General features: G+C 40.3%; 1 protein-coding gene across 1 annotated transcript; it reads left to right on the top strand.

Annotated features, from left to right (window-relative positions):
* Positions 1 to 6407: 6407 nt before the first annotated feature.
* Positions 6408 to 25181, top strand: LOC135996124 (arylsulfatase D-like). Its single transcript, XM_065647871.1, has 10 exons — positions 6408 to 6466; positions 7385 to 7525; positions 8347 to 8468; positions 9370 to 9492; positions 11021 to 11444; positions 12469 to 12605; positions 14422 to 14556; positions 17047 to 17209; positions 18174 to 18295; positions 24814 to 25181. Exons 1-10 carry the CDS (start codon positions 6414 to 6416, stop codon positions 25179 to 25181), a joined length of 1788 nt encoding a protein of 595 aa, XP_065503943.1. The 5' UTR covers positions 6408 to 6413.
* The last annotated feature ends 1167 nt before the right edge of the window (positions 25182 to 26348 follow it).

The raw sequence follows: 26348 nt of genomic DNA, 5'->3' as shown, positions 1-26348 counted from the left end.
TGGCACTGAGTCCTCTGACCAAGCTTTTGGAAAATAATTGCTTCCTTTCTCTCTCTGGGAAGCAAAGCAGATGACAATAAAGGAAAGGAATGTTGATCAGAGATTTTTCCCCTTCATTCTTCACCACTAGCCAAATGTCTAAGGAAATCCTGCCTGATACGGTAAAGGGCTTGAATGGAGACTGGTTTTGCATTTTTGCATGTAAGAGGCTGCTGTAGAGGTGTGTGCCTAAATTCTGCTTGACTTCTGCCTCCTCAGAGAAGACAATTGGAGAACTCTGCTGAGAGCCTAGTGTATGGTGCTGAGCAGGCAGCTGTAAGAAATACTAGACTTGCACAGAACTCTAGATGTTTGCAGTTGTGCCCCTACACTCCACAAATCATGGTTGTACTCTATCCAAACGTAGTAGTTTATGTCAGTATTGTTTCCTGTTGTTCCCTGTTATCGCTGCAGTAATTTTGTCAAGATGTTGAGCAGCACCCGAGACAGAGTGAACCCGATTTATGGAGGAATCAGCCTCAGGTTGTGAATAGTTTCTTGGACAGATCTGCAGCTTTAGCTGGGTAACAATAACATATGTCGCAGACAGTGCAAAGTACAAAATGTTAAAGTCCAGTATAAATATGCAACAGTTGCAAAAGAAAGAGAAGCATTTTGCTCTTCAGAAAGAGGTCCTGTTGCTTACTAATTTGACAAATGGCAATTTTATTGAATATAAGATGGCTATAAAAATGGTTTGGATTAATAACTTGTACTGTTTCAATGTCAGTTCCAGAAAAACAAGGCTCATTTGAGAGTAATATTGGAATTAATACTCAAAAATATTTGGTAGCAGTATACATACATAGGTTTACAAACTACAACTTGTAAAAAGAGGTCTTGCTAATACTAGTTGAAAAAAAGTTCTCCCCGCCAAAAAAACCCCACAGAAACAGAACAGAAATCCTGCAGTGGTGTGACCCAAGCCAGATTTTCTAAGGAGATATGACTTGGCACTGAAGTTTGCAGTGAAATTGCAGAGATTTTAGGGCTTTGAATTGTATTAATGACTGAGTATTTTGCAGGGGTAGATGAAGTCAGAGTTTATTATAAGTGTGCTGCTAGAACTCTAAAGAACTTGGAGGTTGAGGTGAGTAAATGGAAACATTATTTTAGCTTGTTTTTTGTTGTTGTCATCCCATCCCCCCCTCCTCAAGGAATACCCCTACAAATGTTTTACTTGCTCAGCCAGTTCAGTCGATTAACAATTTTCTTTTTACCTCTTAGTCTTTTTTAATATGTGTGACATAGAAACAATTTTACAAATTTCTGCTTGTGTCTTTTCAATATTTTTGTTCTTCACTACTATAAGGTCACTCTGAAAGCTTGTCAAAGGTAGAACGAACTATCTGAATGCTGGTGATTGCTTTTAGTACTCAGACATGTGCAAAAAGCCAGACAGAAAGTGGCAGTATAAACCACACAATGACTCAAAAATTGAAGTTTTGCTGGCAGACAATTTGCCTGTATGCAGCAGGGAGTAAAGAGCAGCTTCCTGTGCCCAGGCACAGTGAAAAAAATGGTTAACTGAAGAGGAATAAATACTGTAGGGCTTAGAATGCAGAGGCAAATGTTCAAATGGGTTTTGTTTGTTTGTTTAGGAAAACTCTTGGTTTAAAGCTTAGTTCTGTTGAAGGTAGTAAGTAATCACAGCCGTTACCTCTGTATTGGGTCACTAATGTGGTGGTGAGGACCAGGATGCAAGGTTTGTGCTAGCAGAATGCCTCCTTCCCTTCCAGATAGAGTTGTGTTATCAGGGAAAAAATTAAAGATGGGGGTTTGATTTGGGTATTTTAGGCATGCCAGCAGCAGCATGGGCACATCTTCAGTAGTGATCACACGGTGAGAAAGATGTAAACAGTCTAGAAAGCTGAGAGAAGTGTTTAGTCATAAGTTGGACCAAAGACAACTGGAAATTAATACTTATGCTATTGGTGATTTTCAAAGATCCACCTTTCCCAAAGCATTTTTGAGAAATATATTTTTTCAAGAAAAGTCTTTGCACCAGAAACATCAAAAACTGTTATGTAGTCATACAAAGTAAGTATTATAGTCAAATAGGTATGAGTAAAAAGAGCCAAATTTGACAACTTATATCTCATAAAAATAACTTAATATAGTCATAAGTGCAAGGAAGCCAACAAATAAAAAACTGCCTCCAACCCTGGTTATCTCTGCCACTGTATTATATGAGTCTGATAGTTTAAGCTGCTTCATCTTTCCACCTCATTGATCCCTACTGACTTCTCCAGAACACAGTGTTAAATTCAGCATTCACTGTATTCAAGTAACTTGGAGAACTGAAATGTTGGGCAATGAAAAGACAAGAGCTCCTCCAAGTAATTGCTCAAGACCTTTTGAAGGGTAAATTGTATTACAGCAGAGTTAAGTTCTAAAAAAAACAGGGAAGGAAGAGGAATACTAAACATTCAGTTCTTGGGTGTGGGGGAAAAAAGTGCAATTATCATCTTTACCACAGGTAGGTCTACCTGTCCTGAAAATATAATAAAGAAAAAACAACATGACAGAAGAAAAGGAGGAAGACAAGCTGGTCTTGTTATCCTGCTTGGAGGGGTAGAAAAGTAGGGTGGGAGAAAAAAAAACCAGGGCTATTTTCATTATTATTTATAGAACTTCTTGTTGTTAACTGTTGTTATTATCTCTTTTGAGGGACTGAAGTAGGGCAGTGACAGGCTTTATATAAATATGCACTGAATTAACTAGATAGCGACTCTAGCAGAGGCAGTAGCTGTGTTGTGCCAGTTTTTCAACAATAAGGACTTTGTACTCTGCTTGGAATTCATGTAAAACGTGTGTGACAGTTCCAGTTTGGCTGTTGCTAGTGGTGGTCCCAAGCGGTGTCTGTGCTGGAGACAGGGAGAGTGAGAAGGGAAGGAGCAAGTCCCAGCCCACTCCCTCCCATGCAGGTCTCTTGGAGGATCAGGACTGCTAAGGACACAAGGAGCACGAGGGATTTTGGAGAGCGAAGAATAATTGAGACAAGGGTTTGTTTTCCACGTTGTTACTATAAAAGGGTTTGACTTTTTTTATTAGCCTTGATGGTAATTTATTGTGGTGTACTGGCTTACAGAGGGAATTACTGTCTGATGTTTTCTCAGATTTCTGTAAGTAACTCTACTGATTTCTAGTGGCTGGTGTTAGATTTATGAATTAAGTTATTTAATAGCTAAGGAAATTGGACAAGCCCTAGGGCTCAGTACTGGGCTCATCACATACTAGGGCTCTGCTTTTGGAAGGAATCAGCTTCTAACAGAGAAATATGTGTATATTTAAACTGATTTTTTGTTTTAACAAGTTTGGTACTTATTCTAGTCCTTCAGTAAGGGCAGTGCTCCTAAAATATTCTTGCATAAATCAGGAAGCACTGATTTCAATCATGCCACCACCAATGGCATTAAGACCCAAATTTTTTTTTAATACCACTCTGTACCTCCCTGGTTTGAAACTCACGCTGTCATGTGGGGCTTTAGAAAGCCTCTATCTAAAACCCAATGTGACTGCTGTGACCAGCTGGTTATGCTGCAGGAACCTGTGGGGGGCAAGTGGAAGGCAGCAGAGCTGTTGGACCAACTTGGAAAGCTTGTCAACACCCATGGGAAATCAAGGAGTTTCTTAGCTGTCCAGATCTGTCTCTTTCCTTTGTTCCACTACAGCTCACAAGGGCTTTGATGATCCCCAGCTACTCAGCACAGGCTGAGAACATTTTCATTGTGATGGTTTTGCCTTAATCATGTACCCCAAGCCCTTTAAAGGCAACGCTGGCTACCAGGTGCTGGGAAGGCAGAGCTCTGCCTCCGTTGTGAAAGCACAGTAAAGACGTTCTCCTTATAGATAAGGACCAGAGCCATTGCTAGTTCTTCGTTCTTCATGGGTTAATGCCTTTGTGCAATTGCCTGATCCTCACCTCAGCTCTCCCCTGAGAGATCACAGTTCATCATATCTTCAGGGAAACTGCTGCCAGGCTGTGATTCTGAGACATCACTACCATACAAATAAAAGAACTGAGATCCTAGTAGTGAGTCTTTTGCTTCACATTGATAACAGCCTGCTTTTCAGAGCGTGATATTGGGCTCCTGGTGTCTGCATTCACAGTGAGGTCTTGCTTCAAACAGCCGATGATTTGGATCAGGGGGATTTTGCTGCTTCCCCATTAATCTCTGATTCGGCCAGTGGGCAGGGAGGATGAGCTCTCAGTACTGCCTTTCAGGATCTCGCCAATAGAGAGGGGAAGCATTATCGATCCTATGGAAAAATCCATAAATAATAGAGATGAAGCTTTTTAAAAAATTATTTTTATTTCCCATATTATCTTGGTCATAGCCAAACAAGCACCTAGATATTACTTGGAAAAATCATCAAGGGACTCCATGTTTAGACCCTTTTTGTACTATTTTCCTGGTCAGAATAACAGCATCTGCAATATTTTTTTTATCCTGTGGCTCATCCTTTGAAATGTATAGGGCAGGCTTATATTCTGCTCTGGGCAGTTTAGTATTCCTCAGACATTCAAGGTAACTATAACACTCTTACATAATAGAAAGGCAGAAAAAAAAATTCTCAGAAAACGTGCTCATTTTGGAGAAAAAAAAAAACCAAACAAACAACCAAACACAAGTCTCTTAATAGTCAAGATAGAACTTTTCAGTTCTCTGTGTTTAGAAGTGACTTTATGTTTGCAAACATGTTTTTAGTTGTTATAGAAAGTAAATAATCTTACTAGCTTCAGCCTGTTCCTTAATAGAGCCAACAACATCTTTGTTCTTGTGGTGGTTTGAAATGGAACGTGTGAAAAAGTAGGGATTTTGCATGGATGGGATATCTCAGGTTTTTATGTCTTTTCACAGTGAAGGAGTGAATGTCATCTCTCATTTACTTCATTATACACCATGAAGGTGAGCGTATGCCAGTCCTCAATGAAGCCAGTTTCCCATGTACATCTGCATGACTCTGTGCACGATTCCGGTGCAATATTTTCTGAAGATCCCTTAGGCTGTGGCCATTCACAAGGAAAAGGAATGTATTTCCCAAGCCATTCTTTGTCCAAAGCAGCTAGATGTGCTCTGTATTTCAGCAAGCATAGGAAATTGCTTTCACTCTTAAAATCTGACTTGCCAGATAAAAATAAATATTTAGAAACCAAAAAGTTAGTTCTAGGTTTTTAAAGTCCAGGTTAAGTTCAGAGTTGATAAGTAGAAAAACTGGCTTGTTAAATTTATAAATGGCATTAAGCTTTGAAGTCCTTTAAGGAAATAAACATAGTGATGTTTGTTTCTGAATGGTTTTCAGCAACTAGAGCACCAGTCTGATGAGGAGCAGCTGAGGGAACTGAGGCTGTTCAGCCTGGAGAAAAGGAGGCTGAGGGGAGACCTTATCGCTGTCTGCAACTACCTGAAAGGAGGTTGTAGCAAGGAGGGGGTTGGTCTCTTCTCCCAAGTAACGAGTGATGGGACAAGAGGAAACAGCCTCGAGTTGTGCCAGGGGAGGTTTAGATTGGATATTAGGAAAAAATCTTTCACAGAAAGGGCTCTCAGGCATTGGAACAGGCTGCCCAAGGAAGTGGTGGAGTCACTGTCCCTGGAGGTGTTTAAAAGTTGTGTAGATGAAGTTCTTATGGACATAGTTTAGTGGTGGACTTCGCAGTGTTAGGTTAGCAGTTGGATTCAATGATTTTAAAGGTCTTTTCCAAACAAAATGATTCTATGATTCTAACCTTCAGATAGAAACTCCTCCTTGAATGTACTAGATGGCCTCCAAACCTAAGAACGTGCAAATAGTAGTTTCCAGGATGGCTTTTCTTTGAGGCATATTTTGTAGTTTCTAAGCTTAGAGTAAGGGATAGGTTATTTTTCTGGACCTTAAAGATAACTTCAGGTTAAGTAAAAGTGAGATACTAGTTTTACTTATTGTTTGTAAAATGGTAAAAACCTTCCTTTCAGTGAACGCCGATTGTTCTTTGCGTATATTGAGTAACCGGCACCTTTAACACTTTTTTAAAGCCGTGGGCATTTAGCCTTCTTTCCAAAAGTTCACAAGCCCTCCTGGAGTTATTGGAAACAGGCCAGATCTCACAGAACTGCACGCTGTGCTATCCAGCCTCACCTGCCCTCAGACGTGCTCTTTCTGCCTTGCAATGACTGTTCAACAGGCTCTGCAACAACATGTCCAGGAAGGTAGGGCCTGCGCCATCAAGCCCTGGTAGCCCAGCCCACCTCTGCTGTAGCCAGCCGCAGGCAGGGGCGGTGTGACTGCGGTAATGCAGGCCAGTTAATGACTAACCTCACAGCCAAGATCACCAGACATACTTTGGCTTTGAATTTTGTTGTTTTTTTTTTTTCTCCAGAGTTTGTGTGACTATGTACCTGTTTTATACAAGTGGAAACCATGACGTTTACCAGGGAAAGCAATGGTAAGAAAAGACATTTGCTGAGGGTCTTTCCTGGCTTTTAAGTTTTCCGCTTAAGAAAATAGAAACAGATCTCTCTTTTCCCAGCCTCCCCTTAAAACTCATTGAGAATCCAAGAGTAGCTAATATCAGTTTTGATCTATTGGTATTTCAAAGTCTTTTACCCTAGTTTTGTAGGGCAAGGAGGTTTAGGAATATATATCATGTATAGTATATTTACTATGCATTTATCACTTTGCAGTATCTCTTAATGAACTAGCCATCAGTAGAGATGTTCTAGCATATGTATTTTACTTCCAGTGAAAATCTGTAAGCTGCCTCTTGCAAATGCCTTTAGTGACTAAGACATGCTGAGATATTCTTAGGGTCTTCTAGGAAGATAATCAAGTTTAAGTCTGTTGCTGCAACCTTGATTTTGCAGATGGTCTTATGGCTGAAGGAGCCCTTTCCAGATGCTGTGTGTAGCGCTGAGTGCAGTGGATGCAGTACTCAAGCCATTGCCATCATGACCTGGCATGACCTGGAGACAATGTCTCCACACCAACCACGTCTCCACACCAACCACCTCCACGCTCCTGTCTCACTCATTCCAGCAGCCCTAACAGGGGTGTCCTACACCCCTATACAAGGGGTATCTCAGGAGACATGCAAGCATCCAGCCCCTCATTCTACTGGAAACATTTGCTGAGATCAGTGCAAATCTCAATAAAGAAATGCACACACAAAATTCCTGTGCAAAAAAAAAAAAAAAAATTTACTGGGCTTAAAAAAACTCAAGTTTTGTAACTATTCAGGAGCTCCATCTGCTGGCAATATTTGGTGAATGCATCTACACTGAGTCCTAAAAAAACTTTACGAATAAAGTCTATTGGAAAGCTTACAAATGTTGCGGTAATACTACCTCTTTACTTTTAATTTCAGGAGCTGCCTAAACATTTGGCTAATTTTATGCTTGTTTCCAATAACCTGTGTATCAGATCCTCCAAAACCTAATTTTTTACTGATACTGGTTGATGATCTTGGTATTGGAGATGTGGGTTGCTATGGCAATGATACAATAAGGTAAGATTGTATTCTAGAAAATAAGATATCCCTTTCTGGTGAATTTCAGAGAAAAAACACTGATGACAGTATTAGAAAGTTCATTCTTAATGGATTAGTTTCTGTAGATACATTTGCTTTCAAACCATGTACAAAAAATGTTCTACAGTAATTCCTACTGGAATAATAATTGTACATGTATGCTTGAGCAACCTCCTTGCACTTCTAATTTTCAGCATAGACAGTCAGAACATTGTGAATGTGTCCGCATGCTGTATTTGTCAGGCATGTGTATAAGTCATACATTTCCACAACTCCAGGGTTAAAATATGAAGGATTGAAATTAGGATATAATGAGTTAACAACTCTAGGAGCTTCATTATGAAATGACAGGTCAGTCTGTGATATATTTATCCCTAGTGCAGTTATCAATCTATATATAGATTTATTGATAGGGTGATTATATATATTTTTCTATGTTTACTCACATCTATTATAGTCTTAGAATTTGTGTTGCACTGTATGTATTAATGGAATCTTTTTCATTATGCTGCATGAGCTTTTGTTATGGGATAGACCTGAAATACCTTTCTTCTTTTTCTTTCTTTTTTTTTTCCTCATCTTAGTAATTAATAAAAATGCATGTATCCATGGAAAATTCATTTCTAAGGAGTCAAGGTATCTCAAAAAATATATATAACGTAGCTTTCCTAGTTGAGTTGTAGATAAAGAAACAATTTTGTAAAAGTGATGGTGATGTCCTCAACAAAACTAGGAGGAGCAGGATACCAAGAATTTCTGTGTAATACATTTTTATCAGAGATGGGATTTTTTCTCTTTAGGACCCCTAACATTGATGATCTGGCAAAGGATGGAGTGAAACTTACTCAGCACATCGCTGCAGCTGCTCTCTGTACTCCAAGCAGAGCAGCTTTCCTGACTGGCAGATACCCCATCAGATCAGGTTGGGCCTCTAATGATTTGCTGCAGTTTGTCTAGCCATTGTTACTATTAAAAATCCCCTTAAATAAATAACTTTAAAGACTAGTTAATCTAGGGATTTGGGGTCTCAGTGAGACGGGCAAAAATAAAGATGGCTAGATTTAGTGATTGATTTCTATGGGAAAATCGCTACATAAAGCACATTCACTATGCTTAAATGACAACACAGAAATGGATGAAAATCTAAACAGCACCAAGCACCCAGAGGTAGAAACGTGAAGAAGAAAATTGTCTTAACACTGTATGTTCAGTGGTATTAAGATGATGTTAAGTGTCATATTTTGAATATCCTGGCAAACTTTTTTATAGTGAAATGTGCCAGATTGTGGAATAGTTCTCAACAATTTTATTTTAAAGCAGATTTACTTCAGTCATTTAAATTCATGACAGAAAAGTTCAGCCACCACATATGGCAGTAATAATCAACGTAGCTCCTCTGATGCGATTCTGACTTGCTAAAGAAGTGTAATCATGAGCTGTACATTTCAGAAGTGTGAACCCCTGACTCTGTAAGCCTTTTATTCTATATGAATCTTTCCTATTTTTTTTCTTTTTTTTTTCCTTTTTTTTTAACATTATATTTTGATAGAAGTTTGGTTGTAAGAGGTTGCCTGATGTCCAAACATAGGCATCCTAGTGTCATTTGCAGACACTGCAGCACAGCTGAGGCACCTGCACTGGCCTAGCAGATAATGACAGGGGACTTGGAGGATCAATCAGAATATCCCAGGGTGTAAGAAATGTCTTATAAGAAGGTATTAGGCTTAAGCAACTACGTCCCATTCATTAGAAAGAGCAAGCTGAGAAGGCTGAAAATCTGAAATCTGGCTTGTTTTATTTAAAAGACTGTTATTCCTCCCCAGGCATGGCATCCAGCACTCGACAGCGGATTATCTTTTGGAACGGGTGTTCTGGTGGGCTCCCACCGAATGAAACTACTTTTGCCAGAATACTGCACCAGCAAGGTTATTCCACAGCACTTGTAGGTATGAGACATAGCAACTTGTCACCTTTTAATTGCTTGTTATTCAAATGAGGCTGCTTCTGTAAAAATTTTTCTTTTCCAAAATGTCTAGTATCAGTTAAAGTAGAGTTTCTTATATGCATAACTTTCAAAATCAGCAGGGCTTTTAGAATGCCATCCACAAGCTCCAGTGTCAGCACAATGTATCTGATAAATCTGAAATGAGGATGTATGGAATACATAGATGTACACTGCAAACAGAAGTGAATGCAATGGAAAGAATCTTGTTTGCCCAGTACAGATTGCTTTAGGAAGAACCAACAGAGACATTCACTGATCTATTAGAGCAGAAAAATGTTGTCTACCAGTAGGTGCCCAGACACCACAGTGATCTTAGTTATATTTGCTGGCTAGATTTTCTGTTATTTATGCATGCTGATTATTATCACAGTCAAGACTCCAAAAGTGCCTTATTTTCTGCAAGAAGAAACTCTATCAAAAAAAAAAAAAAAGCTGAAAATTCCTATTGATTTCAGTGTGTTTTGGATCAGAATAGATGTCCAAAGTAAGAAAAACCTATGAAGTCTATGCTAGTCTTGCCTGAACAGCAATTAAAGGCTTTGTCTTTCAAGAACTTCTCATTTTTAAACTCTCTTTCATGTAGTCAAAGGTATCATGTGCTTAATTGTAATTACTGTGATTTTCGCACCTTTGCTATGCTCTGGCACACTGAGGTGTCATTTAGTTCCTAAACTGAAGTGAGTCTTCATGATGTGCTGACTGCACACAAGCGTGTGCAAAGGGGTGAACTTTCCCTAGCTCACTGCAGTCTAGTATAGCTTATACTGTAAACTACACTCATAAACACAAGGACAGAGCTGGTAAGCAGTTCTCAGAAGTTATTTGTTTAGCTAATTGCCCCTAAGCCCACAGTTATAGACTGTTTGTCCTTCAGTGTCTGGATATTCACACTGCTCTGCAATATGACTTCTTTAAGGTTTGTTACCAGTGTGTGACACATTCTGATATGGCCAATCATACTGGATAATTGGAATGGCCTATTTTTGTTGTTCATGTTAAGACAAATATAGACACACAGAGCCAATATGTACATCTTCTTCCTGAAATTTGTTCCTGGACTGTGAAGGTCACATAGAACTCGTGTGTCAATTAGTTCATATTTTTGCGCTCGGCTGTTTCCTTTGGCACAAGGGTTTCTCCACACCAGACTACCCACTAATGAATGACTACTTTATCATGTAAAAAATAAGCATCAACTATTGCAACCCTGTTCATTCTTATTCAGAGAGGCATCTGAGCTGGACCATTGCCCTGCATGGAATTTTAACCGATAGGTGAGCAAAACCCATTGTTCTAGGCAGATAAAGCACCAATGCATAATTTTTTCCTGAGTTTCTGCTCCTGTTCCACACCAGCTCTGTCCTTGGCTGCACCTTAACAGAGAAGTCCAGCCAACCTATTAGAAATACAGGCAGACATGCCCAGGAGTAACAATGATGGATTTAAGATCTTTGTTTTTTTATTTTCAGGGAAGTGGCATATGGGTGTAAACTGCAAATCCCGCCATGATCACTGCCACCATCCTTTAAATCATGGCTTTGATTATTTTTACGGCATGCCTTTTACACTCTTGAATGAGTGTCAAGGCACAGATGATCCTCAACTGGCCAAGTCTTTGCAAGATACTTACTGGCTTTACACACAGATGATCATCCTTGCAGTGCTTACTCTTTTGTTTGGAAAACTTACCAATTTATTCCCAGTAAATTGGAAAATAATAATTTGTCTGGCCATCTGTGGTCTCCTGTATTTTCTCTCCTGGTTCTCCAGCTATGGTTTCACCAAGTACTGGAACTGTATCCTGATGAGAAACCATGATATCACTGAACAACCAATGAATCTAGAAAAAACTTCTTCTAATATGCTGAAGGAGGCAGTTTCATTCATTGAAAGGTAACCAACAAAAATTGTATCATGTTTTAAAGCTTTTAAAAGTAATGTGATTGATGTGTCCTGCAGGTTAGGCAGCTGGCACACTACCCATCCTGATGCAGGCCACTAATTTGTTGTTTTCTGACATCCCTCTACCTGTCAGTATCCAGCTACTGTCCTTCATCTTACATAGAGCTTGTCGGCTCCTTAGGAAAACGAAGATGATTTTTGCGTGCGTGTTTATGATTTCTTCACCTAATAAAAGGGGTCCCACCCAAGGACTGGGCCTTCCGCCAGTAGGAACAGAAAAATTATTGTAGCCTGATGAATGAACTGCTATACAAAGTGTCATATGAAGTTAATATTTTACAAACAGGAGAGTGATAGGGAGTTTTGGTTTATTTTCCAAAGGTGTCCTTCTTTTACAATACTATCAGAAACCTCGACTGGTATTGAACAAACCACTAAGTGTTTAAAAGTATTCATGTGTCAAGGCTGGGCATATCCTTGAATAAGATTGTACTATTTCCGTCAGGGCTTAGGGGTTGGTTGTTTGTTTTTTTAAGGGAAGTTGGAAGTAATATAAATCCACCTGTAAAACTTCCAGCATATATAATCTTAGGTTCTTAGAATATCCCGTCTGGTCTAATTTTAAAGGGATATGGTTCCCCTGCGTGTGCAGTGTCATATCTGGCTCTTCCATGAGGATGTCTCAGATGCTCAGTGACATCCATGTTTAAGCAAGCAAGTCCTATTCTCCTTGACTCTGAGAGTGTGTTAGTCTTTTAGCTATGAACTTTCCAAGTTATTCATTTAATGTTCTACACGTTTCATTTGGAACCAGAAGGAGAAAGGGTTTATTACTATTTTGGTGTTTTAATCCCCTGCCTCCCAAACCCTCAAAACTACAAAGATGTCGAAATCAATTTTTTTTTGTTTTGACACAATAATAATTTTTATTGAGATAGTCACTACAATACCACTGTTATATTTTGAGTTGAGTGACAGTTTTCCGAGAAATGACTATTGTTTTCTTTTATTTCAGAAACAAGCATAGGCCGTTCCTGCTCTTTGTTTCCCTTTTACATGTTCACACCCCTCTCATCACCACAGAGAAGTTTCAGGGAAGAAGCAGACATGGCCCATATGGAGATAATGTAGAGGAGATGGACTGGATGGTGGGTAAGTGGTCTTCTTGAAGGAAATCCTTAATTTATTTGAACGTGGAAATGAAGTTGAAGGAGTGGTCACAGAACTGCCTTTTTTGCATATGACAAAAATCAGTGAACTTGCCTTGGATACACAGCTCCAGAGATTGTTGTTCTGTTACCACAGCTCATTTTTATCTTCTTAAGATGAAAGCCCAAATTTTTCTTGTTACGATTTGATTTTTTTATTTTCTTAATTGACACATTTCTGTGCTGCAGTGTTAGATACAGTCAATCAAATATATGCTTGATCATGTTGTTAATCAAAATGTATGATGTTTCTCCAGTTCTATCTAGTCTCAGAAGATATAAGTAGTACTGCTGCTGAATATTACATTATACAGTGGTTATTTTGTGTGCTTGGTTATTTTTGTTGAAGAATAATCCTTGGAGCAGAAACAAGATCCCCCTACTAGCCAAAAAGCCAGTATGGAGTTTCACTTAATAAATTGTGTGGTCAGTACATTGTGAAGACTCACTTAGGTCTAAATATAGGCTCTGAATGCCAACTAGGTATAAAAACTAAGCTTAAAATAACTTGGTTTTGTTTGTTTGTTTACTTAATTGGCACTCAGAACCTAGATTTAGACATAAGTCTCACTTAGTAGTTCCTTTCTGCTTCAATGGGAGGGACGTAGCTCCTGTTTGTATTTAGTCAAAAGTGAAGACCCTATTGGCAAAGTATTCACCTTCTGTCCAGACTAAGATTCAATGCCTGAACATTTTCTTCCTCTGGTAATCATGTTTGCAACAATTGCATTTTGAGAGAGGCCCCATTGCTTCTGATGGGTAGGCTGGGAACTGGCAAGACCCAGTTGAATCAGAGGACTCTGCCGTACTTCTCTCTCAATTTTTGGTACCAGTTGCCTTTGGGCACAGGCTATTCAAGCAGAGCTGGATACCAGAAGTCTAATGGTGTAAGGGTTGGACAACTAAGTAAGAGATTTGGGGTCTAATTCAGAACCAATATGCCTAGACTCAATTTAAATTCTCTTTTTGGGGGAAGGTGTCTGTTTTTAGGTAAGTTCAATGAGTAGTTTGACCAAGGAAGTCTGTAAAGGAGAAGAGATTGATTCAAAGAGCCAACCACTGCCTTATGCTTTTTCCTTGCTTACTTTAGCTTTTGCTGCTGCCTTTGTAGCTGTGGAAGCTGTTCTTGGCAAATATATTTGATGCAGTAGGTGATGAGGAGAAGCAATCAAAGACAAATCATATTATGTATAAACATTTTATGCTCTCAGTACTGAAAACATTCCTTATGAAGTTAGGGTTGAATTGTGCTCTGTGGAGTTTTCCCATGGGCATCAGGAGAAGATTTTGGTTGATAATAAGCAGCCGCATCTCAGACTCCTTATTCAGCTCACAGTGAGACACAGCAGTGGCTATGATTAGGAGTCTAGGCAGCACTATTATTTATGCTTTTCAAGATGCTTGAGGCTACACAATGAAGATGATCCTTGACTTGGAGAATTTACAGCATAAAGCTGACAGTGTTCTGAGTAGCTTGAATAAAGAGTCATTCATTTAAATAATTTTTCCAATTGGGTTTGTTTTTTATTTTTCTGTTTTTATGGACACCACAAACAATTTTTGGACACATTCAGCAGCTTTCCATCAGGCTCTTATTATTTCTGTAATGCAGGATCACTCTTTGCATTGCTTGTGGTAGATCGTAACAGAATTCATTCAGGTAAATGGAAAGACTTGATCTTCACTGAATTTTGATTCAAGACCTAAAAAAAATCTGACTGCATCTCAGGACATAATTATGATGTTTTCTTCATTTGTAGGCAGGCTTCTGGATGCTATTGACAAAGAGAGCTTGAAGAACACCACATTCATTTATTTTGCATCTGATCATGGAGGATCCTTAGAGGCTCGCAGAGGAAATACTCAGTTGGGTGGATGGAATGAGATTTATAAAGGTAAAATTTGGGTAGTGTGTATATGCACAAGACTTCCTCTTAAAGAAAATGATAGAATAAAATACATCCAGATAGACTATATTTACTAATCTACAGGGCTGGATGTAGTATTTTAAGTATTGTAAGCATACTATCTAATCGATAACCCAATGCACTGCCTGAAAATGTAGTATCATAGGATCATAGAATATCTCAAGTTGGAAGGAAACCATAAGGACAACCAAGTCCAACTCCCTGCTCCATGCAGGACTACCTAAAACTAAACCACAGGACAAAGAGTGTCACCCAGATGCTCCTTGAACTCTGACAGGCTTGGTGCTGTGACCATTTCCCTGAGGAGCCTGTTCCAGTGATCAATTACCCTCTCAGTGAAGAACATTTCCCTAATGTCCAGCCAGAACTTCCTCTGATCCAGAACATGCTGTTTGGAGTCTCACTTCAAACATCTTTCTGTTTTTCACAGTAGACAATTATCTGTGTCAACACTGGCAGATATCTATGGAAATTAAGATCTATGGTATCTCTTATACGTGCTCCCTCCAGGCTGCCAAGCCTCCAAAAGCCACTGTGATAACTTGGGCAGCTTGACACTTACCATATCATGAGGCCTGAAAACTGCTCCCATCACTGATTTCCCTAAAGAAGATTCAGGTGTCTTGACCTTGCTCAGCATCAAAATGCACATTGTCTGGTAGTAATTTACTTTATAAGCCACACAAGCAATATTTGATATAGCTGAGATCTCATCCAGGAACAATCCTAAATGCTAAGTTAGCATTCAATTCTGGATATGAAGTTTCCATACTAGTAACAGGTGCAAAAAAGCCAATGGTGTCACTTGAATAGCTCAGAACCTAAGGGCATTCACTTCTACTAGCCTAATACAAGTATATTAGTAGCAGGAGAGTCTGGAGAGGAAAAGTGAATGTGATCAGGCAGAGATTTCAGTATGAGAGTACAATCATGAAATCATGGCTGCTTAGAGAGGAGACAAAAGGAGATATAGTATCAGTGTAGATATTAATAACAGGCATTCCCATTTATCTCCACATACAGCAGAACAGGGGACATCCCCTTGAGACTAACTAGCAACAAACTAAAAAAATATTTTAAAAAATTAATTCATAAATATCTGTAGAACTCACTGCTGCTATTGTTACCAAGATGTTAAAACCAAGTACACAAATAAGCCACACATGAATAATGAGAACAGCTGCTAGTGAATAACAAAGCATGAGATACCATTATCTTACATGGCATAAAGGTTATTGCACAAGCAGCAGTTTATAATCCATCATGCCACCCTGTCAGCCTCTAAAACCAAGCTCTGGGAACCTTGCCTCTCCCCATAACTATGAGCACACCTCCACAATACTGAAGTCTGGCATTATTTAGCAAAGCCAGAGGTTAGAATAAACTACCATTCAACTGTTGATTTATTAGCTGAGCTAATAAGTTAGCCTCAAATTTTGTTTGCCAATTTTCCTACAACATTTTCCAGCAATGACTTCTGATTTCTGCTCTTGATGGGAGGAGTAACAGAGCAAAGGTCATACAGGTACCTGAGCTTCAACATTTTCCAATTTTTGTTTTCTAACTGGGCCTTCAACTTGGGAGTTCTGGCTTTAAATGACATTGTTTCATTATTATCCCCATCCTTGATATCTATAATTCCCATGAATGGGAATTATAATTCCAATGAATATTTTGACTTATAAGAGAACCAATGCACGGAGGAGAGAATTTAGAAGAAGACTAGAAGAATGCAAGAGAAACCAAGTTAAAAAAGACTCTTTGGATTATCTCAAGACAACTTCAACAAAAATATAGGTGGAAAGTCTTCATCACTGCAGTATAGTCAGAGCACTCCCCTATTTACTGCACGGGTTCCGTGCTCTTCCATCTGAGACCAACTCAGAGCATCCCTGGGACCTTAAACTCTTGGAGGGCAATCAGATGTGATCCTAATTCCCCTCACTGCTCTCCAGGACTGCAAATCAGTTTCTAGTGTTCCCACTGCCTCTGACTATGAACTGCCTGACAACCAGGCTGGCCCTGTGTTAATCCCCCTTCCTCAGGCACCAAGTGGGGCTGCAACCTATATTCTGTTGACACCAGATCAGGTTTTGCTTTTTATTAATAACGGAATTTTTTCTTGTACATGTTTTTAGGGAGTGTGGAGATTATTCTCAGACATGACATTCAATTAAGATTACGGGTCAGACTGTCAGAGCATGGAATTGTTCCTCTTCTGCCAAAAATACTGCTTACGTAGTGGGTTACTATAGGTGCCACCCAAGAAAGTACTGTAAAATAGAGAGATTAAGAATATTTATTTTTGAAAAAGGAATTTGCACTGCAGTCATTCTACTGTTTTCCAGGATTAGAATATTCTAAAAGTTTTAAAGCCTTTTATTATATATGCATAATCAACATGTAATATCTTTCATTCTTTCATCTTTTGGGGTACTTTTCCCCCCTCTCTAACAGGTGGAAAAGGAATGGGAGGCTGGGAAGGAGGGATCCGTGTCCCAGGAATAGTTAGATGGCCAGGAGTGTTGCCTGCAGGGACAGTTATCAACGAACCGACAAGCCTTATGGACATCTTCCCAACAGTGGTTCACCTGGCTGGAGGAGAAGTGCCTCAGGACAGGTACATAACCATACTTCCTCCCCTTTCTTGATTTAGATAGAAGCTGACTATAAATGCCATGCATCCTAACAGCCACAGGCTAAATTCTGTTTGTTTCTAAACCCAGCAATTCTGTAGCTTTCTTTCTGTGTAGCTTTCCCCATCTTGCCTGCTTATATGGAACAGACAAAAGAAAACACAGTATGTTTTATCAAGGGTCATTTAGCTAACTCAGTTTTTTGATCACTGAAAGGCAACCTGGTTGATTTGAGACACTGGAATGACTATATATGTATTAAAAAAAAAATAAAAATAAAAAGGCGCACAACCAAAGTTGCCCCGTTTAATTTCTCTTTTTATGAAAAATCCACAGATATTTACAAAGCTATTCAGTCCTGTTAGAATACTAGGACAAGCCATGTCCAAGACTAGAAAACCTGGTTCTTCATTAATAGAGAAGGTGGAGCAAATGGCATATGGCCTGCATTTGGCTGCAAGTACTGGAGAAGTAGCTTCTTCAATAGTAAACAATTTGTAGCACCTATGTTAGACCTATGTAGCATCTATGTTAGAAAGTGTGAGTGGCTAAGACATTTGAGCAAAAAACATAGAAGTACAGGTGGTGTGTAACTAAACCAACTGTTAGTCAATTCAGTAAGTGGTGCTTACGAGGCCTGGAGCTCATGGAGTTATCAGTGACTTCTATTTCAGGAAGCAAAATTAAAGGCTATGAGCCATGCCTTTGCTATGGTTATCACTTGCTCCCAGGAAAATTACAGTAATGGTAACTTATCTCCTCAGGCAGGATGTATGAACTAGCCGTAATTGCAAAAACTGCTAGTAACTGCTAATCACTGGTCTCCACCCATCCACACAATTAAAAATCTCAGGGCTCATTAGCTAAACAGTAGCTTGAATACTGCTCTTGCTCCAGCTGCAGACTGAAATTCTTAAGCAGTCTGGTGACTCCTGTCCTCCCCATCAGGACAATCGACGGGCGCTCCTTGCTGCCTTTGCTGCAGGGGACAGCTCAGCACTCCGGGCATGAGTTCATGTTTCACTACTGCGGTGTGTTTCTGCATGCGGTGCGGTGGCACCAAAAGGACAGTGAGTATAAACAACCCCCTCCTGCATATCAGAGATGACTTATTGACCTTCAGCTTCCAATAGACTACAACAAAAAAACATACGTATATGTATCTGGAATAAGTTTAATGCCTCAAACTTTCGGTTCTTCTGCATGGTGCAGAGAGGCCTCGTAGTTTTGCTGCCTTTCCTGAGATGAAAATTTTGCTTCCTGGGCAGCATTGCTTCAAAAATCTCCCTGTTATTGCAGCGTTTCTATTGCTTTTGCTGCAAAAGCATTTGGCATCAGCTTTAGCGTAAGACTGAGGAAAAACTGCACGCATAAGGTCTTTATCTTAAGCTGTAGTTTCTTTGATTTCAATAGCCCTATCTTATTTGTCTCATTTTTTTGTCTGTGGCATTAGAGAAGCTGACTGCAGCTGTAATGCTTTCCTGAGCTTTCAACAAGCACCCCATCTTTGGTGTTGTCACCCTCCATTACAGCGTGAAAGAAAACAGGCCAGTGACTGGTAGCTGTGTTCTTATTCCTGCTCAGAGCAGAGGATGGCATTAGTGTGATGAAACACAGGTGCCTGGATCTGAGCTTGTTGTTTTGTAGTCACTGAAGAGGCACAGATGTTTACAGGCTGATTCACCTCCTTCTGATTAGCACACCTGGGCTAGATCAGTCACACCTGACCACATCTGATATTAAAGTTGGTTGTGATGAACTGTGACTTCTATGACTGGATGTCAGTGTAAAGTGGATGAATTTGTGGCAATGCAGTCCTAATTTTTTTTTTCTTTCTGCACAGCTAGAGAAATGCAGAAGCTGAGGGAGTAGGCTATGCCTACTCATCCTCTCATCCTTTAGAAACTTGAATGAGCCCCTTTAATTTTTGTTTTGCTTTCCCTATCTGTGAAGAGAGAGAAGAATTACAGAGTTCTTGAGAGACTGCAATTAGATAACAGCTATGAATGCTGGGGGATTCCACCATCAGCAGCTGCTCACATTCAGTTGGTGTTTTGACAAGGAGTCAGCTGTTCGAAGAAGCACTTTGAGTGCTGACTGTGGGGTGAGACAACCTTTTCCAGCTCTGCATGAAATCCTTCTTACATCACAGTGCTAACTGGATGATCTTTCTCATTCCCATTTACATATCCTTTATGATGCAATGACAGTATCAGATATAGAAAGTAGCAAGCTAAGAATCTACTTGCTCAGTGGACACTTGAAAACTACAACACTTACTGGTACTTGCAAATCTTTCGAAATAGACTTATCTGTTCCCCTAGACACACAGACACAAGAGTATCAGGGCAATGGCTGAGAACTTTGCTGTCCTCTTTCTTGGCATGAGCAAACACATAACAAAGTTGCAACACTGACCTTCCAGTCATGCTGCCAGTTTAACTTGGAGGTCAGTGCCCTTGTCATCACACCACGTTTGACAGAAACATGGCTCTTTGACAGAGAGTCACTGCACTCAGGTGACAGGAAATACAAAGAAAAGAGTCTAAGGACTAAACGTAAAGATGTTGATGCCAGGTGCTGCAGTGAAATTTTATTTTTAGGTTCTTGATTCCCAAAGATTAACATGGGTACTTCATTCAAGGAAAAACTTGTAAGCTGTATGAGCCATACAGTACTTGAGGAGCTCATCCTTTCAGGGAGAGATCCAGAGCAACCCGCGCACTGCTGAAGGAGTTGCATGGTAAAAAAGGCCAAGTGCAAGGATGTTTCATAAATACAGTTCTTCCAGGGAGTGAAGTTAGTATTTCAGTTTGTTTTTCGTGGTTGGTTGTTTTGTGTGGTTGGTTGTTTGGTTTAGGTGGTTGGGTTTTTTTTCTCTTGGGAATCCTCAGTCTGTTTTCTCTGGAGAGAAGATGCTGATATCATTTTTATCTAAAAAGTAGGAAAGGGATCATTTAAGGAAGAGTGCTGCAATTGCCTGTCTTCTGCATTGCAGCTGAGTGGTGAAGCCTTCACAACCCTATCAGGCTGACTGGGCCTCTCTCCCAAGTTGGGGGTTTGGGTGACCTGATACCACCACGGCTGTGAAACCGGGTGATTTCAGTGAGGGAACCACAAAATGCTCAAGGCCAACATTTCAGCTGTTTCAACTAATTACTTATCTAAGGATACCAGGACTCAGTTCTTTCCTCTGTTTGGGCACAATCGAAAGATATCATTTCTAAGTGGTGTGTAAATGGCCACGCTTTATCTTTGCTCTTTGTGTGGAAATTCAGCTTCTGCAGTAATTGTAAATCAAGATTACTTGAACAAATCTTATCACCTAACACTTTAAGCACTCAGTTTTGTTAAGGGGTTGTGTCCTTCCATTGCTGTGGCAGTCTCATTTTTTTTATTAAGCACATTAACATGACTAAAAAAGAGAGGGGAAAAAAGAGAAGGAGCCAATAGCCCAGTAACAGAGAGAAACAGCTAGCAGGGGAACACCGCAGGTGGGGTGCTGTGCAGCACCCACCTCCCCAAATCCACCGCTTCCCTCTGGAGGGTGTTGGTCTCTACTCCCAAGTAGTAAGTGATAGGACAAGGGGAAATGGCCTCAAGTTGCACCAGGGGAGGTTTAGATTGGATATTAGGAAAAAATTCTTCACAGAAAGTGTTGTCAAGCCTTGGAACAGGCTGCCCAGGGAAGTGGTGGAGTCACCATCCCTGGAGGTGTTTAAAAGGCGTTTAGACGAGGTTCTTAGGGACATGGTTTAGTGCTAGAGTTAGGTTATGGTTGGACTCGATGATCCTGGGGATCTCTTCCAATCGAAATGATTCTATGACACCGGGGTGGGGGCATGAGGGGCTGGTTCCGGAGCGGGGCCGCGGTGGCCGCGCTCCCCTCAGCCGGCAGCGCGCTGAGAGGAAGGCGCCGCCAGGGGGCAGCACGGCACCGCCAACGGTCACAACGGCCGCCCGGCAGGGGGCAGCAGCCGGTCGTCAATGGTTGTTTCAAACGGGGAGGTTATTAAAAAAACCCCACAAGATAAAATAAAAACTCCCTGGCTCTTCCGCCCGTGGAGCCCACAACAGCCTACACTTGGCAGAAGCGTGAGAGTCACCACTTTGAATCTCCCTCCCCCTGTATCTAATACCCAGCACACGGGGGAGCTTGAGGCAGCAGAGAGTACAGCTCTTAGAGCTGCCACTGGAGAAGTGAGAGATCGGTTCACCTGACACAGGCTGGTGGCCAGCCAGTCCCACACCAGAACTGGCAGTAGCTCCAGGCTTGATCACATCTAACTCTGAGCCCATTCGCCTCTCTCCATTAGCTAAAGCAGAACAGCAGTCAGAAACTCATCTCTATTACGCCATCACTATTCTTAGAGACGTCTCTTTATTTCATTGTAATGTATATTCTTTCCAGACAGAGAAAGCTGCTTCTGACTGCAGCAATTCCTGGAGAAAATTCCTGCTAGGAGTCATACTGCATTTCAGTGAAACACTAAATGCATACTCCATCAAGGGATGAGTTTGAAGAACTGCTTTTCAGATTTAAGGATTGCTGATCTCCACCTCACCTCCACCTCTTGTTCTCTTAGGTCGTAGAAGGTTTGTCTGCATTGCAATATTAGTTCAGATCAGAAGTGTGCTTCAGAAGCAGGTCCTTCTTGAGCCTACCCCCTCACTGTGGAATGGGCTCAGAGATCACGATTTTAGCTTAAATTAAACCATAGTATAGGCTCCAGGATCATACCTAATATGCTCTAATCACTAAAAGATGTTGTATAGGTGGGACCAGTAAAGAGTTAGACCCCAGTAAAACATTCTCGGACAGCTACAGCCTGGATGTCAAGCCATCAAAAACTGTTCTTCTCTACAGGTCAGTTTCTAATAGAGGCCACACTACCTGTAACATGAACACAGATACAATGTGCAGATGCAAGATGTAGTTTGTGTTCTCATGAAACCACAAACACAGCTAGATCTCCCGTGCATGCCTTTCTGCAATTTCTCCCATTGAGCCACAAATGCTTGTGACAAGGGGGTTGAAAACAATGCAATGTTCTGCATAGGAAAGACTGGCTAACCAAATATTACCATGGGGCTCAACTTAAAGCCAAGCCAGAAATTCTGATTCTTTGCTCCATCTGCCATTACTTCTGACTGAGCTGACAGACTTTTTACTCTGTTTTAGCTCATTTACAAATATATCACGTTCATATTACATATTTATTGCCTGTTTACTTCTATCTGTTGGACAGGCTAGATATGAAGCCATTTTGTCTTGATGTCTCCCCAGCAGGACTCATCAATTAAGCCCTTCAGCAAAGCCAGAAGAATCCTTTGTCTATATGTTAAACAGTCCTTTCCTCTACCACAGCACAATAAGGCTTATTAGTGACAGTTCATTTCTTTCTGCTCGTTAAACTGACTGATGGTTACCAGATGGGTTTGAGAGATGTTTGGATTGAAGAAGCAGGCTTCCTTTCCCTTGGAGATATTATATTAACATGTTGCCCTAAAATTCACACACATCCTTCAAATTCTGTCAGAGCTACTTCAGTAGCAAATTGCATATCCCTCTTTGCCTCCTGGAGATGACTGAAACCCCTGCTGCTTTCATCAGCACTGATTTCTACCACCTTTTTTTTTTTTTTCTTTTATCCTGCTGTAAGCCAGCTGTCTGCTCAGCTCACCAACACAGGTTAATTACAATCAGCCTCACTGTATCCTTCAGAATGAACTAACAAGGACCTGGCTCTCTCCCACGCTGCAACTGCAGTAATTATTTGCAGCTGTGAAAAGTGAATATTAAAATTTTGCAGAATCAGAACAATTCTCCTCAGACTCTCTACACTTACTTCTCCAAACTGCCCTACAGTGTGTAAGTTATGAGGAATTCAGCTGAACTATATATGGAAAATAACTACTTATTTTGTGGGCTTTTTTCTGAACATTGGTCACAAATTCCTATGTGTAGCCACCTGTCCATGGCATATTTATCTATTAAATGGTTATTTCAGCAAAATCACAATAGCTCTCTGACTAGAGCCAGCTAATCAGAGGCATGTGAGGACCTGTTTAACTCCTTCTAACACATATCTATGCTACCTGACCACAGATGTAAGACCCAAATCCCATACTTGGGGAACCCTGATATGACAGTGGATGTTTCTATTTTTGTCACAAGACAGGGAAAAGTGGAAGGACCTAGAGCACACCCCAGCCAGTAGTGAAGCACACACCCAAAAAGAGCTAAGGAATATCTGGCCTTAGTTAGCCAGCAGGAAGTAAGCCCATTTCTTTTGAGAAATCCACCTACTGCATTCTTTCTCCCATAATTTCAGAAATAATTTCAGAAATATCTAAAATCTCAACATTTCTAAATGTGTTGTGCAAAACCATTTCAGAACCATTGAGACATCATGCTTCCACAGAAGAGCAGAAGTATAGCTAGCTTAGTAGGATATGGAAACTATGGGGCAGAAATAAATAGATACATAGCCAGCCAGCCAACAACTGGACAATTTAAGCTAAAAGATTACCTGAGCCTTAATATATCTGTTATTTGTTTATTCTCGCCTCTTAAGAAGCTTTGAAATTTTATTTATTAACAAAATATGTTCTAGCAGTAGTGACGTGACAGAGACAAAAGAATCAAGCTGCAGACTCCCAGTCATGAAGAGCAGCTCCAGGGACAAGAGGCGGAAGGACAGTTCAGCTGATTCCATTGAATCAAAAAGAACATGCCACAAGGGACAATGCAGTTGTCAGCTACTTGTGCTCAATACATTACAGAAGTGGCTCCAAGTGCTGAATGTCCCCTTTCTTCTCCTTTCCCTTTTTCAGACATCTAATTGCTGCCTTCTTGTTGGGCATGTCCCTGCCTCTGAGTTCAATGTAGTGCTTTCTAAATGCAGGGTGAGGAACAGGGGAAAAGGAGGAGGGAGAAAGAAGGAAAAGCTCCTGTTGAACTGCATTCAGATTTAGTCCTAGACATTTGTCATTTCTCCATTACAAGTTACAGACCTGCACTTATCCAGTGGTCAGTACAAGAGCTTGATGAAGTACAAGCTCTAAAGCTGCAGACTAATTGCCTTCATCATGTTAACTTAAAAACTAGACTCCAGATTTTACGGTTTTGATGGCCTGCGATTTCTACCCTATTTGAAAGCGTGCTGGAACATGAGCATGGAAAGAAGCTGTGACCAGTTTCTGCCCAGATGCTCTTCTTGTCTCACATGTACAGAGCCAACAGAAGAGCCACCTACCAGTACCTGCACCTAGAAATCGTGGGCTACATTCTACATTTTTCCCCACAAGAGGCATATAGAGTTTTAAAGAGATGCAAGAAAGTGGCAGAGACTGCCTCTGCACCCAAAATATTATGCCCGACCATCCACACAGTGTGTATGACCCAGAGCTCACATGTGCCTGTGAGCCAAAAAAACCATTCTGAATCGCTGCCAGCTCCCAAAAGGCTGTTCACCCATATGTGACAACCGTGACAAAAGCTTGTCCTAGGAACGACAAATCTTTCAGGGGTCTCCCCTGACTCCTAATGCCATTAAGCTGTTCAAATGTGCTTCTTCTCTGACAGGTGGCACCATATGGAAAGCTCATTATGCTACTCCGGTATTCCAACCAAAAGTTTCTGGGGCCTGTTTTGGAAGAGGAATTTGCCCATGTTTTGGGGATGGTGTAACCCATCATGACCCTCCACTGCTGTTTGATCTCTCGCAAGATCCTTCTGAGGAGAATCCTCTATCAGCCGACACTGAGCCCTTGTTTGATGCTGTAACAAGGAGAATAAGAGAAGCTGTAGAAGAGCATCGCAAGACACTGACTCCGGTCCCACAGCAGCTGTCTCCTTACAATAATATATGGAAGCCATGGCTGCAACCATGCTGTGGCACATTCCCATTCTGTTGGTGTGATGAAGAAAACAAAGCAGATGGCATAGTTTAAAACCAAAATCTAAGTACAGGTAGCTTTAAAAAAGCTGATAGTTTTCACATTCACATGACTACAGTCATATAGAGATATAGGTCAAATTACACTGGAATAACTAAAAGGAGCATTATTTATGATTTTTATTCAACCTTTCCCTTACCCACAGAAATTCAATAAGCCTGTAGCTAAAAAATATATATATATACACATACACATATATATATATATTAAAAACACTCTAAACATATTCCACCTATGGGTCACCTGAATAATTTATCCCTCAAGTGCGTAATTCTGGATCAAAAACCCAAATAAATGAAATGAAATTTTGTTCCTTGTTGATTTCCAATTTGAGTAAATGATGAATTATAAGAGAGCAAACATTAATTGCAGCTGTTTGTACAAGTAATGTGCTTGTTAAGGCAACAGAACTGTGCTCAAGAGGCAATTTCTATTCAGGCCTTCTCTTTTTGATGAAAAAACACTCTCCTGAGTTTAAAAGCACAATTGCATATTTAATTTGGAAACATACCAAAACACATTGGCCTCTAAGAAATAAACACCTGGTAATGTACAGCAATTTTTTGCCTCATCTGTACATTCATTTACCTATCATGTAAGTATTCTCAGGAAAAAGTAAACTGACAAGTATGTTTTAAAAATGAGGTAGCTAACGTTATCATCTCAAGTGCAGCAGCAAAGTATCTGGCTATTCCTAAATGCTAAACCACAGCAATTCCTACTGACATACATTTTCCACATTGTTAAGTCATCTCTCATTGAGAGAGCATTGAAAATCATCACCTAGCTGCCTTGACAAGATAGGTCCCAAATTTCACGATCTGTGAGGCCAATTCATAAGCTGCATGTCCCACTTGAGCGATAATGCTCTTGATTTCATGAGACTGCTACTATACCCCATGAAAAATGTGCTTTGTTTTGTGAGACAGCACTTTGTTCTCAGTAAAAGGTGTTAAAAATTCACTGCACGTACTAAACACTTCAAGTACACAGGTCATCTCCAAGCCAAACAAGTGTCAGCACTCTGTACAGTCATTAGGGAAAGGGAGGGAATTAAAATATCTAATCCTCTCTTGCTGCCCTCAGGTTAAATAAATTCATCTCTCAACATATAATCCTAACCATGTTCTTGCAGAGTTTCTGTGTCAAATCCAATTTTTA

Source organism: Caloenas nicobarica, chromosome 1 (genome assembly GCF_036013445.1).
Source record: "Caloenas nicobarica isolate bCalNic1 chromosome 1, bCalNic1.hap1, whole genome shotgun sequence".
Lineage (NCBI taxonomy): Eukaryota > Metazoa > Chordata > Aves > Columbiformes > Columbidae > Caloenas > Caloenas nicobarica.
Note: the sequence above shows the minus strand (reverse complement) of the source record. Positions and strands in the feature narration are given on the sequence as shown.